This window comes from Balaenoptera borealis, assembly GCF_965194805.1.
Source record: "Balaenoptera borealis genome assembly, chromosome: 15".
NCBI classification, from domain to species: Eukaryota; Metazoa; Chordata; class Mammalia; order Artiodactyla; family Balaenopteridae; genus Balaenoptera; species Balaenoptera borealis.
The window spans coordinates 11,673,451-11,691,515 of record NC_138871.1 but is presented as its reverse complement, the minus strand read 5'-3'; the positions used below and the strand labels follow the sequence as shown (position 1 = coordinate 11,691,515).

General features: G+C 35.5%; 1 protein-coding gene across 9 annotated transcripts in view; it reads right to left on the bottom strand.

Moving 5' to 3' along the window:
• Positions 1 to 18,065, bottom strand: part of ZC3H6 (zinc finger CCCH-type containing 6) — a 72,552-nt gene that overhangs the window by 37,130 nt on the left and 17,357 nt on the right. For 7 of the 9 annotated variants that reach the window (XR_014235083.1, XR_014235084.1, XM_082357809.1 and 4 more), the window contains exons 2-5: positions 16,384 to 16,564; positions 8,732 to 8,854; positions 2,742 to 3,018; positions 146 to 279 (exon numbers count right to left, since the gene is read on the bottom strand). Coding sequence is in view for 7 of the 9 variants with exons in the window: in XM_082357809.1 (XP_082213935.1) it covers positions 146 to 279; positions 2,742 to 3,018; positions 8,732 to 8,854; positions 16,384 to 16,564 (715 nt within the window). In the remaining 2 variants the exon portion in view is untranslated. Of the gene's footprint in view, positions 1 to 145; positions 280 to 2,085; positions 2,303 to 2,741; positions 3,019 to 8,731; positions 8,855 to 16,383; positions 16,565 to 18,065 lie in introns of those variants that run through there. The other 2 variants (XM_082357815.1, XM_082357812.1) reach the window with 2 other exon arrangements.

Genomic DNA, 18,065 nt, shown 5'->3' with positions numbered 1-18,065 from the left:
CGCACAGCAACGAAGACCCAGTGCAGCCAAAAGTAAATAAATAAAATAAATAAATTTAAAAAAGAATCACAATGCTTTCTTTTGCAGCCAAATAAGTTACAAAATGGAAAAGCTCCTCTCCTCATTATATATAAGTTCTCAGTACCTCTTGAAAGTCATCCGTTCCTGTAAACACATTAGGCCCTTTATTGGCCCTTCCTCCACGGTCTTTGCGTTTGATTTTCTTCGGTAAGCCGCGTCCACGAGCAACATTAAAACTTTTAACCCTCTGTTCAATACCTAAAAAAGTTAAAATGTACTTCAGATAGTTAAAAAAACAGCACACTAGACAATCTACTAGTTTACAGGGAATAGCATATTTTAAATAGTCTATAATGTACAGTGTATTCTTTTTTTCCCTTTAGATTCAGTGAAAAAAATTAATTCAGTCTTTACATTTTACTTCGTGGGTACTGCTCCTTATTGTCTTGTTTCTTAAGGGATGTTAACAACATAAGGAAGGCAAGAAACAAGGATATATACATGGCTGGAGAGGTCAAATCTAGTTTTATTCTCAATTTTCCTTAGAATAAGCAATTAACAAGGTTTTCTGTTTTTAAGAGAATTAAATATTACCATTCATCTCTAAGGAAGACATTGTAGGTATTAGTGATTAATTTGTGGCAAATTGAGTTTCTATTGATAATGTTGAATAGACATCACATATATCTCCAAGCAAAATTTATATTTGTCTTTTACTTTTGAAAAACTTGATATTTAAAAGTCTCTAAAGAGATACTCAAATGACTAAAATTATATATTAGGGTAGTAAGTTACAATACAAAGTGATTTCTCATTATACCAGAGTCATATTGAACTAATAAGTTTTCTAATGATATTAAACCTACAAAATAGCCAATAGATATATAGAAAAATGTTTCACTTCATTAAAGAAATCAAAGAAATTAAAAATTTAAAGATAACATGACTATTTTCACCTCAAAGAATAATGTTGGTAGGGATTTGGAGAAATTGGCATCTGCACACACTGGCAGGGGTGTTATAAATTGCTACATCACCTTTTTGGATATCAACTTGGTATATGGATCAAAAATCTTCAAATGTAGCTATGTCTTTTGACTCAATTCTACATTTTAGCATTTACTCTCAAAAAAAAATGTTTGCCAAGATATGTATAAATATGCAGGGTTAATCACAGAATTTTAAAAAATGGGTGCAACTTAAATCCCAAATAATTACTAACAAACAAACCTAACACTTTATTAGACAAATTATGGCATATCTATTTAATTGAATAGAATGTAGACATTAAAGTCTACTCATTAACATAAGAATGACTGAGATACAATTCACAGTTAAGGGAAAAAACCAAGTTATAACAGTGTATAGTTTTTTGTTAAAAAATAATTGTCAAAAAATTCTAGACGAATGTATACCGGGGAATTCCCTGGCAGTCCAGTGGTTAAGACTCCGTGCTTCTACTGCAGGGGGCCTGGGTTTGATCCCTGGTTGGGGAACTAAGATCCCACAAGCCGGGGCACAGCCAAAAACAAAAAAAAAAGTATACCAAAAATATTAATAGTAATTGTCTCTGGGAGTAGGGATTCAAACTGCTTTTGTTTTATCTTTGATCTTTGCTGGGTTATCTTTTCTACACATAGAAAAAGTTTTCTACATTTGAGCATATATTATTTTCATAATTCTGGGGGAAAAAATGAAAGTCAAAATAAAATGCAATACTCAATTCTTTAACAGAACAAACAGAAAGAATTTGAAAGGAAGAACCCCAGGTGGGAAAGGATGAACAAGGTCTCTACATTCCCCTTATTCCCCCAGTGGAATGATCCCTGACACCACTATGTCTGGACTCCAGGAACAAGCTTACTAATTACAATAGCATATGCATAGACAAATTCCTGTCTCTTTAGTTCAACAAAGCCTAGATCCACATTTTTCAAAGGAATTTTGCTTGGAAATCAAGAAAAAATAAAGCCATAAAAATAACCAAATTTACTCGTAACTGATTCCTTTTTTCAATGATAATTAAATGATAGTTACATAGGGCTTGGGTGCTCACTACTTCACCTCAGCCTCATCTCGCTCCAGTTTTCTTGAAGCAGACATACTGAATGGACAGTTCTTAAGGCTGATTTGACCCTGATGTGACCCATAATTTCTATGGCAATCTTGTACTGGTCTCTCCAGGGACGATGTACCTCAATATAGCAGATGAATAGGTTATCACTCAAGAAATTTCTTTAGATTATGTTCTTATTTCTGATCCTGAAGAATGTCTATAGTCCTGAGTACATTTACATAGAAAAGATGATCACTACATTTTAAAGCCTAATAAAAGAATAGCTTCCCAGGATTCTGTCCTTACAGGTCTAAAACATAAAGTAATACAGAGTAACAGAGACAGCTGAAAAAGGTAGGTTATTTCTTTCAGTATACTGATACCATATAGAAGGGAGGGGAAAAACATAACAGGAAAGTTGTTTTACATTTATATGCACTTTAAAAATATTAAGAAATCTTTTAAATTCAAATTTTAAGATATCATGCAGATTGAAATATTTGTAGATTTTTGTCCTCAAGGTCTACAAAATAAATAAAAATGAATTCAGGAAGCACAGGAATAAGCTGCTCATGGGAAAGGACAAAGAAATTTAAGATTTTACTTCATATTTACCTGTTTTAATAAGGTTCTCATATTAAAAAACAGACAATTTCAAACTTACCTTGCTGAATTCCTTTCAATCTTTGTTTTTTCCCTGGTTCTTTAGAAAATGATGATCCTAAAGCAGTATTTGAGGTTTCTTTAGCTTGCCTGTATTGTTTCAGCTGACTGGCAAAATCTTCCTCTGTTTCCTGACTGTAGTTACCAAAGTTCTCATCACTGTAGTTACCAAAGTTCTCATCACTGTAGGTACTGTACTCATCATATTCTTTACTTTTAAATTTTCTGTTATGTTGACTCTTCTTTGATGCCATGTAGCTTCCTGATATATGTCCATGCTAAGTGAAAACGCACAACCATTATCAAGATTTTTCAGTTATGTATAGGAATTGATAGTAACACAGGACAACTTTTTTCCCCCAGAAAGTTGCGAGAAAGAAGGGGAAAAGACAGTTATTAGTTCTGCCTCTTGGTTAGAACTTATCTATGGCACTATTTAAAACTAAGTTCAAAAAGCTAAATGCTACTCTGATGTTATTAAACATTATAATGTTCATAGAACACTGCTGGAGAGTGTGTCTTGTTCACCTTCTGTTTTCCATGTCCATGTCTTATGTTTCTCATGCTCCATGCCTCAATATTTATACACATAACAGTACTTTAAAATCCATACTGTCATACAGGAATTCCGTCTCCAAAAAAACTGAAGAGGTCTTTTTGAAAACAGAAAAAAAAAAATAGTAAAACAGCTTGGAGCAAGGGTAGAAAATATATAGAGTCTCCTAAGATTCAAAAATTCCCAAATGACACGTTTAAGCACATTATATTTAATTAAAAAACCATATGTAAAGTCAAATTTGTAAAAAGAAAATATATTTGAGGTCTAAGAGAAAAAACAGAGATTTCCCTAATTGTAAAAAAATCTAATGAATAAATTGCTCATTAGAAACTATTTATTGCACTTATACATTATTAATTTTAATGCTTTTTACTAAAGCATGTAAAAACAAAAAATACATTGTAGTCCTAGAAGTTCATTTAATGATAGTAATTCAAGTATATCTCTATTCACTGAAATATTTTTATTACTTCTATCATATCTATTGTCAATTTTTTTATAAGAAAGCAAGAAAAAATTGCACATAATTACAGCTTGAGGATCTAGAAAAAGTCAGACCATGACTCATTTTCAGTTTAGTACATTTTAAATGTGATATAAAAATACTGCCCTGGCAGAATACTAACATGAGACTGTGTTTTTAATAAAATGCAGAGAACATACAGAGTGAAGTAAGTCAGAAAGAGAAAAACAAATATCGTATATTAACTCATATATGTGGAACCTAGAAAAATGGTACAGATGAACCGGTTTGCAGGGCAGAAATAGAGACACAGATGTAGAGAACAAACGTATGGACACCATGGGGGGAAAGCGGGGCGGGGTGGTGGTGGTGGTGGTGGGATGAACTGGGAGATTGGTATTGACATATATACACTAATATGTATAAAATAGATAACTAATGAGAACCTGCTGTATAAAAAATAACAATAAAATAAAATTCAAAAATTCAAAAAAAATAAAAAGTAAAATTCAGAGAAATACTAAGTCCTTTTCAGCAATTATAAAATAGAGAAAAAGTATATAACTAAAGCAATCAAGAAAATCAATTAGCTCATCAATTTTAAATTTTGAAGACATTATATTAGATTTCCAAATTTTTTTAAGCAACATTTTTAAAGTTTATAAACTGTTCTCAGTCTAGCACTTCAGAAATTCAGAAGGGGATTTATAACTATAACCAAAAGGCAGTTTCTTACATTTTAAAAAAAGCCACTATGAAAATAAAACAAAAAATAATTGCTTTGATTAAGTTGAAGATTAATTAATTAGTTGAATGGTACTTACATTTCCTTTTATAAAAAATGTGATTACATTAATTCTTCAATGATATATTTCAACGCCTAATGAGCAAGGATTACTCTGTTAATGGGCGAGTATGAATTTTTCTCTAGAGATTAGATGCTTTTCGCAAAAGCTTTAAGTCTTAATCCAATTCTCTGATTTTTCACAGCCTTTACAAAAATAATCTCCATAATTCCTACTTTTTCAAGCAGAATTATCCCTAAACTTTCAATTCATCCCTCGTTTTCCCAACTGCAAATAATCCTAATAGCCCTCTAATTATGCAAACCTCAGGGCTTCTTCTGCAGTGACAGACTCTAATGTGGCTTGCTGCAGTGCTTAGTGTTTGCATCAGGGCACCACCCATGCGGTGCAAGCTCTCCAGGAAGCGCTAAATGAATGAGGGGTTACAGAGCAGCCCCAGTTCTCTAGGAGAGTATCTCCTCGTGCTTCACATGTTCACCATTTGGAATGAACAAAATGTACTCACCAGCAAGGATCTAGCAAGTATTTTTAAAAGCCCTCCTAAAGATAAAAGAAATGAAAAAGACTATAAATTTTACTGAAGGATATAGTTTCTCCAATCACTCTGCTTATTGATTATTAGGCTATCTACCTGCTAGAATGTCTGTGGGGGCAGATTTGGTTTCTGTTACACAGGCTGTCACTCTAAGCATGAAATAAGAGAACAGGAGACCCTGAGCAAGGATGAGGAAAAAGGAGATATATTAAGTCCTCTAATTTAATAGCTAGATGCTGATACTATATTCTATTGTCGGCCTATAACTGTAGAAGTGTCATACAGTAGATACTTGTTATCTAATTACATGAGATTTTTAGGATATACTTTCTAACCTCAATGAGTCAACCCTAAAGCATATGTGAAGGAAATGATCCTGAACTTTCTCTTCTAATGGCAGACTAGGTAATTTAATTCAGATCAGTCCTCCTCCTAAAAAAATGCAGCAAAGATAGACAAGATATTTTTTTCAGACCACTGTAGACATCAGAGAGCTAACAAATTAGTGAAGGATTACTGGACCATTACCCATGGAGTAGATGAAAATCCCCAGAAGTGAGCAGTATTTGGAGCTGTTTTTGCTCTGAAAGCATCAGCCCAGCATGAAAAATCATCTGGAAGGTTCAACAGCACTTTTGACTATCCTTTCAATCTTTGGGAACAAAAGGAGTCCAGAGTCTGGAAAAAGCGGAAGCCTTAGCGACCCCCACCCACCAGAACTCAGGAAGTCTGGGGTTTTTCAGATACATGCACACTGACCCGAATACTCCTCAGTGCTCCTGAAAGCATCAGGATTTTTCTAGCACAAAATAATATTCAGATTGAAGATTCTGTTCATACAGTGCAACATATTTAAGGAAGACATAAAGTATATCATGTTGTTTTAAATTTTTTTTCTGTTTAAAACACATCAAATAATGTTTGCACTTGAAGAGGTAGGTGGCACAAAATTCATATACTGAAGCCCTAACCCCCAGTACCTCAAAATATGACAGTGTTTAGAGAAAGGGCCTTTAAAGAGGTGATTAAGTTGAAATGAGGATGTTAGGGTGGGCCCTCATCCAATTTGACTGCTGCCCTTATAAGGGGAAATTTGGAGACACAGAGACACCAAGAGTCCACGTGCACAGAGGAATGACCATGTGAGGACAAAGTAGCATGAAGGTGACCATCTACAAGCCAAGGAGAAAGGCCTAAACAGATCCTTCCCTTGTGGCCCTCAGAGGAAACCAAACCTGCCAGCACCTCGATCTTGGACTCAGATCTAGCCTCCAGACAGTGAGAAAATAAATTTCTGTTGTTTAAGCCACCAGTCTGTGGTATGTTGTTATGGCAGCCCCAGCAAACAAATACATGACATATTCTTTACTTTCAAAGATTTAAAATTTGTAGCATATGTCTTATAAAATATTTTTTTAAATATCAGAAAGCAAAGAATGAAATTGAAAGTTTAATTTTTCTCTTTAAAAAGCAGTAACTCAAAACCACAGTGAGATATCATTTCACACCAATTAGGAAGGCTGTTATCCAAAACAAAACAAACAAACAAAAACAGAAAATAACAAGCTTGACAAGGATGTGCAGAAATCAGAAAAATCTCATGCATCGTTGGTGGAAATGTAAAATGGTGCAGCCTTTGTGGGAAACAGTTGGTAGTTCCTCAGAAAGTTAAATGTAGAAATAACATATCATCAAGCAATTCCACTCCTAGGTCTATACTCCAAAGAACTGAGAGCAGAGTCTCAAAGAGATACCTATACACCCACGTTCATAGCAGCATTATTCACAATACGCAAAAGGTGGAAGCAGTCCAAGTATCTATTGACAAAATGTGGTATATACATATAATTGAATATTATCCAGCTTTGAAAAGGAAGGAAATTCTGATACGTACTACAACACAGATGAACCTTGAAAAAATTATGGTAAGTGAAATAAGCCAGACACAAAAGGACAAATACGGCATGATTCCACCTATATGAAGTACCTAGAGCAGGCAAATTCATAGAGATGGAAAGTAGAATAGTGGTTACCAGGAGTGGAGGGAGGGGGAAATTAGGTATTATTGCTTGATAGGTACATGGCTTCTATTTAGGAAGATGAAAAAGTTCCGGAAATGGACAGAAGTGATGGTTGCACAACATCGTAAATAAACTTAATGTCACTGAACTATATATTTTTAAATGGTGAAAATAGTGAATTTTTCCAAAGACATACAAATGGCCAACAGACACATGAAAAGATGCTCAACATCACTAATCATCAGGGAAATGCAAATCAAAACCACAAGGATAGGGCTCCCCTGGTGGCGCAGTGGTTAAGAATCCGCCTGCCAATGCAGGGGACACGGGTTTGATCCCTGGTCTGGGAAGATCCCACATGCCGCAGAGCAACTAAGCCCGTGCGCCACAACTACTGAGCCTGCGCTGTAGAGTCCGCAAGCCACAACTACTGAGCCCACATGCCACAACTACTGAAGCCCATGTGCCTAGACCCCATGCTCCACAACAAGAGAAGCCACCGCGCACCGCAACGAAGAGTAGCCCCCGCTCCCTGCAACTAGAGAAAGCCAGCGCACAGCAACAAAGACCCAATGCAACCAAAAGTAATTAATTAATTAATTAAAAAAAAAAAACCACAAGGATATATCTATCACCTCACACCTGGCAGAATGGCTATCATCAAAAAGACAAGAAATAACAAGTGTTGGTGAAAATGTGGAGAAAAGGGAACACTTGTATGCTGTTGGTGGGAATGTAAATTGGTGCAGCCACTGTGGAAAACAGTACAGAGGTTTCTCAAAATATTAAAAATAGAACTACCAAATATCCAGCAATTCCACTTTGGGGTATTTTCCCAGAGAAAATAAAAACACTAATTCAAAAAGATATGCACCCCTATGTTCACTGCTGCATTGTTTATAATAGCCAAGATATGGAAGCAACCTAAGTGTCCATTAATAGATGAACGGATAAAGAAGATACAGTATATATATATATATATATATATATATATATATATATATATATATATATATATATATATACACACGCAGTATATGCAGTATATATACAATGGAATATTACTCAGCCATAAAAAAGAATGAAATCTTGCCATTTGTGACAATAAGGACGGACTTAGAGGGCATTATGCTAAGTGAAATAAGGCAGATAGAGAAAGAGAAATATCACTATTATTTCTCTTATACGTGGAATCTAAAAACCAAAACAAATGAGCAAACATAACAAAACAGGAACAGATTCACAGATAGAACAAACAAGTGGTTACCAGAGGGGAATGGGGATGAAATAGGTGAGGGAGATTAAGAGGTATAAACTTCCAGTTGCAAAATAAAGGAGTCACAGGGATGAAATGTACAGCATAGGGAAAACAGTTAATAATAATGTAATATCTTTGTATGGCGACAGATGGTAACCAAACTTACTGTGGTGATCGTTTTGTTATGTATAGAAATATTGAATCCTATGTTGTGCACCTGGAACTAACACAGTGTCATAGGTCAATTATACTCTAATTTAAAAAAAAAAAAAGAGAGAGAAAAAGAAATAGTTGAAATGGTAAATTTTATGTTAGGTATATTTTATGACAATAAAAATAAAGGCAATACCTGAGGAAATGGAATGTCATAATCCCTGTAGAAACCACTTCTTTTTCTGTGGGAACTTTCTGTATGTTCGACCTCTGAATCAAGGCTGTAGTCTGAACTATCATCACTGGATGGAGAATTATGCTAAAAGAAGGAAAAACCAAAAATGTTACATTTACAAAAGGAAGAAAATTTAACTAGTAACTAGATAAGCTTGTTTCAGCCAGAGGTGCCAACCAATAGATTATATTATCCTAGTAGGTTCTGAAGTATTAACTGGAAAATTCTTGCTCCAAAGACCACCTCCACCCCAACTTCTCTGAAATTTTCTGAGGAATAGTACATTTTCCTCTTTTCTCGGGGATTTTAATGGCAGCATTTTCCCCATCATCCCTTTGGCCCAAGGACTTCAAATAGAAAATACTGCACCTCTAGGCTCTAAAGTAGTCTTAACTTTAAGTTAATCTTTATTTTTTTAATTTTTTAAAATTTTTGGCTGCGTTGGGTCTTCGCTGCTGTGCGTGGGCTTTTAGTTGCTGCGAGCGGGGGCTACTCTTCGTTGCAGTGCACGGCTTCTCACTGCGGTGGCTTCTCTTGTTGTGGAGCATGGGCTCTAGGCACGCGGGCTTCAGTAGTTGTGGCACACGGGCTCTAGAGCGCAGGCTCAGTAGTTGTGGCGCACGGGCTTAGTTGCTCCGTGGCATGTGGGATCTTCCCGGACCAGGGCTCGAACCCGTGTCCCCTGCATTGGCAGGCGGATTCTTAACCACTGCACCACCAGGGAAGCCCCTAAGTTAACCTTAAAGGAAATAAAATTGGTTCCTCATCACCAAAAAGAGTCCTAGAACATGAATAGAGTATGAATTAATTTATTTTTTACCTAAAACAGCTTTAGAGTTCTTAATCTATTACATAAGTACCCTAAATCTAAAAGATATCAAAACATTCCAAATTATAAATATAACATAAATCCAACCCACAAAATTGAACAAAGATGAAATGCAAACCACAAGTAATTGACAGTGATTGACAAATATCAAGAATAAGCTTTTTCAAATATGAATGCAATTTCAAAAAAAAAAAATCACTAAATATCCTCTATCTAGCCAAAATAATTACCTTCCCAGGTTAAGCACCCTCTTTAAAAATTTTTTTTGAAGTTCTTATCAACAAAGACACTGGCTCTGTATTTTATCATCCTTGCATTCCCAGCATCTAAGACTAGAACAAACTCAGTAAAAATGTGCTGAACTAAATTGACCTCTTGATACTTTTAGAGTAGAAGGATCCGTTTTCTTCTACTCCATTCTTAAATGCTGGTTAAAGAAGACAAACTTTTCCTCCACCTTGTTCTTAAATGTTCTGGGGTTTAGTTTTGGGGTGCTGTTAATTCTGTTTTTGTTGATTTGATAGGTGATATGAAGATCTTTTTATAATTATGCTATGAAATGCTTCAAGCTTAACTACCTAATCTTTTTGGTTAGGACTTGAAATAAATATTGTCCATTTAAAAGCCAAGTTTGCTCTGTTACTAGCAGAAGTCAGCTCTGGCTCAAAAGAAAACCTTTCACTTGAAGAACACTAAAGGGGTAAGGCTTGCTTAAGAAGAAGTTCAAACAAAGGCATTGCTTCAGGAAGAGCCATCAGAGAAGAGAAGATTCTGTTAAAGGGAGAAGATTCTTCAGGCTAGCCCCCAAAAATGAGTCTAGAACACAGACTTTAAGAAGTCATTAGGAAGGCTATTATAAAATAATACATATGTGGCTCACCTACAGTAATAAGAAGTAGAGTAATTATTAACCCAAAATTAGCAATTGGACTACATTAAAAATAGCTGGAAGTAATAGAGAATAATTAAAAATTATTAAATTTTTAAATTTTTAAGTGAAAAGGATAGTATACTTTTTTTATTTCAGATTTTTGAGTTTCTTTTTTTTGGTTATTGTTTGGTATCTGTTTAGTGTTTGAAAGTGTTCCTTTAATTTTGTTATTTTACCTATAATACACTGGTGGATTATTTCTTTCAATACACTTGGTTGGTAAGTACTAAAGTTCAAGTCTAGGGACTCCCCTGATGGTCCAGTGGGTAAGACTCCATGCTCCCAATGCAGGGGGCCCTGGTTCAATCCCTGGTTGGGGAACTAGATCCCTCATGGCGCAACTAAGAGTCCGCATGCCACAACTAAGAAGTCTGCATGCCCCAACTAAGAAGTCCGCATGCCCCAACTAAAGATCCCACATGCTACAACGAAGATCCTGCATGCCACAACTAAGACCCGGCCCAGCCAAATAAATAAATGTTTTAAAAATAAATAGGGCTTCCCTGGTGGCGCAGTGGTTGAGAATCTGCCTGCCAATGCAGGGAACACGGGTTCGAGCCCTGGTCTGGGAAGATCCCACATGCCACGGAGTAACTAGGCCCGTGAGCCACACTACTGAGCCTGCGCGTCTGGAGCCTGTGCTCCGCAACAAGATAGGCCGCGATAGTGAGAGGCCCGCGCACCGCGATGAAGAGTGGCCCCCACTTGCCGCAACTAGAGAAAGCCCTCGCGCAGAAACGAAGACCCAACACAGCCAAAAATAAATAAATAAATAAATAAAATTAAAAAAATACAAGTCACGGCTTTAAAAATAAAGTTCAAGTCTCAGTGATTATCCTTTCTATAGAGCTCTTAACAAACATGACACCACAACGTGGTGAGTAAAGAGGGCAAAAGACATAGTCAAGAACTAATTAATAGGAGAGCCATTTAGTGACCCCTTTAAATATTCAAACAGTAACAGAAAGAATTTAGGGACTTCAGTGACTTCCCCAAACCATGCCAGCCTTTTCACACCTTTTTGCTTTTGTATTCTCTGTGTCTTTTTGGTCAACGAGCTAATGCCTACCTGTCCTTCAAGATTTATCACAAAAAATCTCCATGTTCAATAGTAAGAGAACGATACTAAAGTATAATACAATACAGAGTAATCAATTAAAATGGTATTTTAGAAGATTTTATAGAAACAACAAAATGTTTATCTGTATTAAGTGAAAATGCAAAATATAAAATCAATTAAATGGCATTTCTCTAATAATAATTGTCCACAAATTCATTATTACTCCTACCCTCAAGAGGTGGAGATTAATTCCTCTCCCTCTGAGTGTGGACTAGACTTAGAAGCTTGCTTCTAGCAAACAGAATTTGTCAGAAGTGATTAGGTTATAAAAAAGACTGTAGCTTTCATCCTGGGTGCTCTCTCTTGCTCTCTTGCTTTGGAGGAAGCCAGCCAAAGCACGAGGTCGAAGAAGTGGTGTGTAAAGGGGTCCACGTGGTGAGGAACGGAGGCCTGCCAAGAGCCACATGACCGAACTTGGAAGAGGATCCTGCCTTAGTCAGGAGATGACTGCAACCTCGCAGGAAGCGCTGAGCCAGAATACCAAGTTAAGCCGTGACCACATTCCTGACCCACAGAAACTAGGAGACATACTTTTGTTGTTTTAAGCTTCTAAGTTTGGCGTAATATGTTGCGCAGCAATAGTTAACTAATACAGATTTTGGTATCTGGAAATGCGGTGCTGCCAGTACAAATATCTAAAAGGTAGAACTGGTTTTGGAACCAGGCAGTGGATAGAAACTGGAATGATTTTAAGAGGGCGCTAGTGAAAGCCTAGATCACCCTGAATGATTGTTAGTAAAATTTTGGACTTTGGGGCAACTTAAAGGAAAGTGAGAGATATCTTATTAAAACTGGAAAAAGGGAGATCCTTGTTATGTAGTGGCAGAAATCTAGCAACACTGTTACCTTCAGCAATATGGAAAGTAGAAAATGTGTCTAATGAACTAGGTGATCTAGTTAAGATTTTCAAGCAAAATGTTCAAAGTACCTATCTATGAGGGAAGATAGATGAATTAAAGGAAGAACTGTTAAAAAGGAACCAGGACTTGATGGTTTTAAAAGTTCTTAGCCTCAAAATATCTAACTGTGTTTTTGCGCTTCCCTTTTTTTCTTAATTAGTTTGGCCAACCCGTGCTGCAGGGGCCACAGGTTCGATCCCTGATGGGAGAACTAAGATCCTGCGTGCCGTGCGGCATAGCCAAAAAAAAAAAAACTACTGACTTTTCATTCTAATTTGTTAAATTCTGCTAATAACTTTATTAAGCCCTTCCTTTTTGTTTCTGTCTTACTTTGCTGTTTTCTAGATTTTAATACTATAATAATTTTTCTTCTGATAATTTTTTAGCTATCTTCCATATGTCAAATTCTATTATTATTTTCATGAAATTCGGCAGGTTTAGTCTGCATTCAAAGGTGCTTCTGTTTTTCGACTTTGTTATTAATGTCTAGTTTTACTGCATTGTGGTTTGAGATTACTCTTTGTACTATTTCTGCTCTATCAAATTAATTGGAGTTTTCTTTGTTGCCTATGACATGGTCTGTTTTTATGAATATTCCAAGTATACTTGAGAGGGATATATTCTCATGATTCAGAGCTTACTATATATTTATAATATTTCTTTAATATCCTTACCACCTTTTCATCCATTTGATTAATCTCTTTGGGTTAAGAGAGATATACTGGTGTATCTCCTGTTATTACTGTATTCCTGTCTATTTCTTCTCATCGTTCCTATAGTTCCTGCTTTATGAAAACTGATGTTTAAGGGGATATTAAACATTAATAACAAATCGTCACTGTGAATTATAACCTTAACATTACAAAATGCCCTTCTTTGTTTCTTTCAATGCCTTTTTGACCTAAATTTGACTTTTTCATATATCAACACTGTGATTTCTGCCTTCTCTTTCTTTGCATCTGCCTGGTATAGCTTTACCCACTTTTCATTTCTTTATTTTTTATTTTTTTAACATCTTTATTGGCGTATAATTGCTTTACAATGGTTTTACCCACTTTTTAAATCTTTCTCTTTTACATAGCTTAGAGTTGGATTTTGCATTGTTGGGAGGTATATCTTTTGGTATTAAAAGATTATATTTTTGTTTCAGTTATTTCTTTCAAGTTGTCTTTTTCCAATAACCTTAGTCCCTATCCCTTCTTTGCATACTATTTGTTTACTAGTAGGACCAATATTGAAATTAGGCAGTAACCTCTTCTTCTACTTCCTCTCTTTCATTCCCAGGATAATAATTTGAAGTATATTTAAAAATTCTCAGTTAATAACTAAAAAACTACCAATAAGGTTATCCTGCTTACCATATATTCTTCTGCTTTCCCTGACATTTTTTACAGTTGTAATGTTTCAATACATAATATACTGCCCCCCATGTCCATCATTTAGTCTTAGCTTTACAGACTAATACGTAGTGTATGTAGATCACTCTCACTTTTTCACCCATTTTGGTTATCTGAACGTGTGCTCTAGGAGACTCTATGAGAAGTCTTATGATAATAAATATTTCCTGACTTCTATTATATACAGTTTTTCTGAGGACTTTATATTTGAAGTTCGGTATTTAGCTGGATATAAAATGCTTGGCTTGCATTTTATTCAAATATGTTACTCCATTATCTTCTGGCATAAAATGTTGATATCAAAATTTTTTCTATAAATCTGACTTTCCTTTCTTAATAAGTGACTTGGTCTTTTTGCCTAAATGACCAAAGGATTCCCTTTTCCCCCAGTTCTGCTGATGCTGTTTGATCATAGTCTGTATTATTTTCTTAATTGTTTTTTTTTTTAAAGGAGTGTTTCTATTTTTTTTTAATTAATTAATTAATTTATTTATTTATTTATTTTTGGCTGTGTTGGGTCTTCGTTGCGGCGAGCGGGGGCCACTCTTCATTGCGGTGCGCTGGCCTCTCACTATCGCGGCCTCTCGTTGCGGAGCACAGGCTCCAGACGCGCAGGCTCAGTATTTGTGGCTCACGGGCCTAGTTGCTCCGCGGCATGTGGGATCTTCCCAGACCAGGGCTCGAACCCGTGTCCCCTGCATTGGCAGGCAGATTCTCAACCACTGCGCCACCAGGGAAGCCCCTATTTTCTTAATTTTTAAAAATCATTTTGAAATGTTAGGTTAAGTTTTTCTGTTTTCTGTTAGGTTAAGTTCTGCTGATGCTATTTGATCATAGTCTGTATTATTTTCTTAATTTTTAAAAATCATTTTGAAATGTTAGGTTAAGTTTTTCATGTTTTGTGAGCATTCTTTCCTTTCTGGAAGAATATTATTCTCCCCATTTTCCTCTTTTTTTTAATAATAATAACTTATATGGAATGTGATCATGGTCCAATCTTGTTGCTCATGTGTCAAAGGAGGAATGAGCCAGGAAAACTTTCATAGCTTCACTCTCTAGGGTTATTTCTTCTGTTGTTAGCACATGAAGTATTAAAAAACATGGCTGTGTATCTTCTGAGATATGCCACCCCGCTCCCTTCCCCCAATTTCCTTCCTTGGCCCTAGTATTCTTGTCCTCTCAACTTAGATTCTACTCCTAGCAGTTATCTCCTCAGGGTGGGACTCTGTCCTAGAAGAGATTTAGTTGATGAGTATTCATCAGGCACAGACCATTGTAGCACCATCCAATTTTACATGGTCACCTTATACTCATGTGGGAATTGGGAGCTAGTAAAGCCCCCTCTCAGTTTCCATTGCTGTTTCTCAGTTTGGCCGACAGGCTTTCCATGTTCACTGGGGACTCCTTCACTGAGATGAATACCTGTTGGTAATTTGTTTTCTGGAAGTTCTTTTTAACCTTTCCTCTGCTTCATTTCACACAATTGCTGATCCTGCTCCGGTCTTGCTGCTGTCTGTGGTTTGGCCTTATCCTTTTTTATTTTTGAGGTTTGTGAAGATAACTTGTTACTTCATTTTTTTGGTAGATGTTGCCAATGAATTTTTGGTTTTGCTATCCTAATTGCTCTGTTTTTATGGGGGAAATTCAGGGAGTTTCAAAAACTACCCCACCACTGCTGCCAACTTTTCTCTGAGTTCTCTGTCAGTATAGGTTTCCCTTCTTCTCAACCGCAATCCACATTACTCTGTATCCAGCACCCAACTGTTCTCTTGATAGCATTTGTTTTTCAATTGTTTACTGCCTCTCTCCTTCCCTTTTCAATGTAATCTCTATAACAGCAGAGACCATTTCATTCATTGCTATAACCCCCAGCATATAGCACAGAGATTTCCACAGCAAGCACGCAATAATACTTACAAATGAATAAATAAATGAATGGATGGACAATGCCAGTGCTGTTAATCTACATCTGTAGAGAATGAAACTTTCTTTCCTTAAGCTTTCAGTATTCTTGCATACAATCTTCCATCAATTTAAAATATTTATTCTAATTTGCATTAAAAGTTACTTTGATTATTTAATTTTTTCATTGGAGTAGAGCTGCTTTACACTGTTGTGTTAGTTTCTGCTATACAGTAAAGTGAATCAGCCATATGTATACATATGTCCCCTCTTTTTTGGATTTCCTTCTCATTTAGGTCACCACAGAGAACCGAGTAGAGTTCCCTGTTCTATACAGTAAGGTTCTCATGAATATTTTTTAAATCTTTAAAATAGTTCATATAATCTTTATGTTCAGAAAATTCCTTAAGCATATAAAAAGATCTAAACCATATATTTTATAAGAAAATAGGCAATGATTTATACTTTATAATTTTCAGTGTTTTATATTTCATAAAAATTTACCAAAAGAATAAAAAAATAGATTCTGACTAACCTTATGTTTCTCACGTTTTCTCCTTTTGGACTTTTTCTTCTCTTTTTCTTTCTTGTGTTTTTTCCTTGATTTTCTGTAGGCTTTCTCATTTTTCTGCTTTTCATCCTCTTTTGCTTCCTGTTCTTGAGTTTCTTCAAATCCTGCATCATCTATTTCACCATCTTCTAATTCACCATCTTCTCTGTAAAAGACAATGAAAATTTTAATTTTCAAATGTCAGTTCTAAAGAGAATCTTACAGAAACAGTTCCAAAAGAAAAAAAAAACATGAGCCAAGAATTTAAGTTATACTCATTTAGATCAGGGGTTGGCCAATTTTCTATAAAGGGCTAGATAGTAAACATTTTAAATTTGCAGGCCACATATGGTTTCTGTTGCAAGATCTCTCTTTTTTTAAAACACCCTTCAAGAATGTAAGAAGCAATTTCAGCAGCCATAGTTTGCCAACCTCTGATTTAGAGTAAGAGCATTGACTCTCACTCAATAAACGAATGAATGCATGAATGCAATACTATCCCAAGGTAATTCTGCAATAGTTACCATCTATAATACTAAGCTATCATAAAGAAAGAAAGAAAGAAAGAAAGAAAGAAAGAAAGAAAGAAAGAAAGAAAGAAAGAAAGAAAGAAAGAGAGAAAGAAAGGAAGGAAGGAAGGAAGGAAGGAAGAAAAAGAGGGAAAGAGGGAGGGAGGGAGGAAGAAAGGGAGGAAGAAAGAAATTAAAACACTTTAGGAAGCAAACATTCTAACTACAGGAAGGAATTTAACTTAGTGGCCTGTAGACAGCTATAAATAGCTTTAAAATAAAAGCAATGTAATATATTAATTCTCACCATAAGAGTAAACTTCAATAAGAAGACAAATTTCAATAGGTAGATAAGTAATCTACCTACTGAAACCTGAACCACAAAAGCAGAATAATAAATTCCTCAACTTGAATCTGTAAAAAATATTCATAGTAAAACCAAAAATCTACAAATCTTTATATTAATTATGACATTTTTACAGTTATAGAAGCCCAAATGTTCACTAACAGTATTTTAAAATGCAAATTAACCAAATGATCTACATGGGATGATAAATACATAAAATAATTTTAACCTGTTTCCATACAGTTTGAAAAAATGCAAACAACTACAAATATTACATGGTGATACAGAAAGATAAATGTCTTTTGTGACTGGAAGCAAATGAGAAGCACACAAACTATGGTGTGTGCATTTTAAAGATACTTTTAAATTACTAGAAATGTGTGATTTCTAAAATGCAAAACTGATCATGTAGCACTCTCCTGCTAAAAATCTTCAATGATGATGTGATGTCTCAAATTTGCTTCAAACAATCCACTGAGGATGAAGGAAGTGGTCTCAACAACATTGGCCATGAGTTGGTAATTGCTGAAACTGTGGGATGTGTATATGAGGATTCATTCTACCATTCTATCAATATGTGTTTGAAGTTTTCCATAATAAAAAAGACAGTATCGGTGATTCCCTTCTGACCTGAGGATGATGTCAAAACTCCTTGACTCCAAAATGCCCTTTATAATTGAGTCCCTGATTAACCAGCTAATTTCAATTCCTCAAGTCCCCAAGCCTTAAACATTGCCTTAAAAACTCTCATTGCCTTGCTCCTCTCAACATCCACCCTCTCACCTCCTTCACCTGGCTAAGTCCAATTCAAT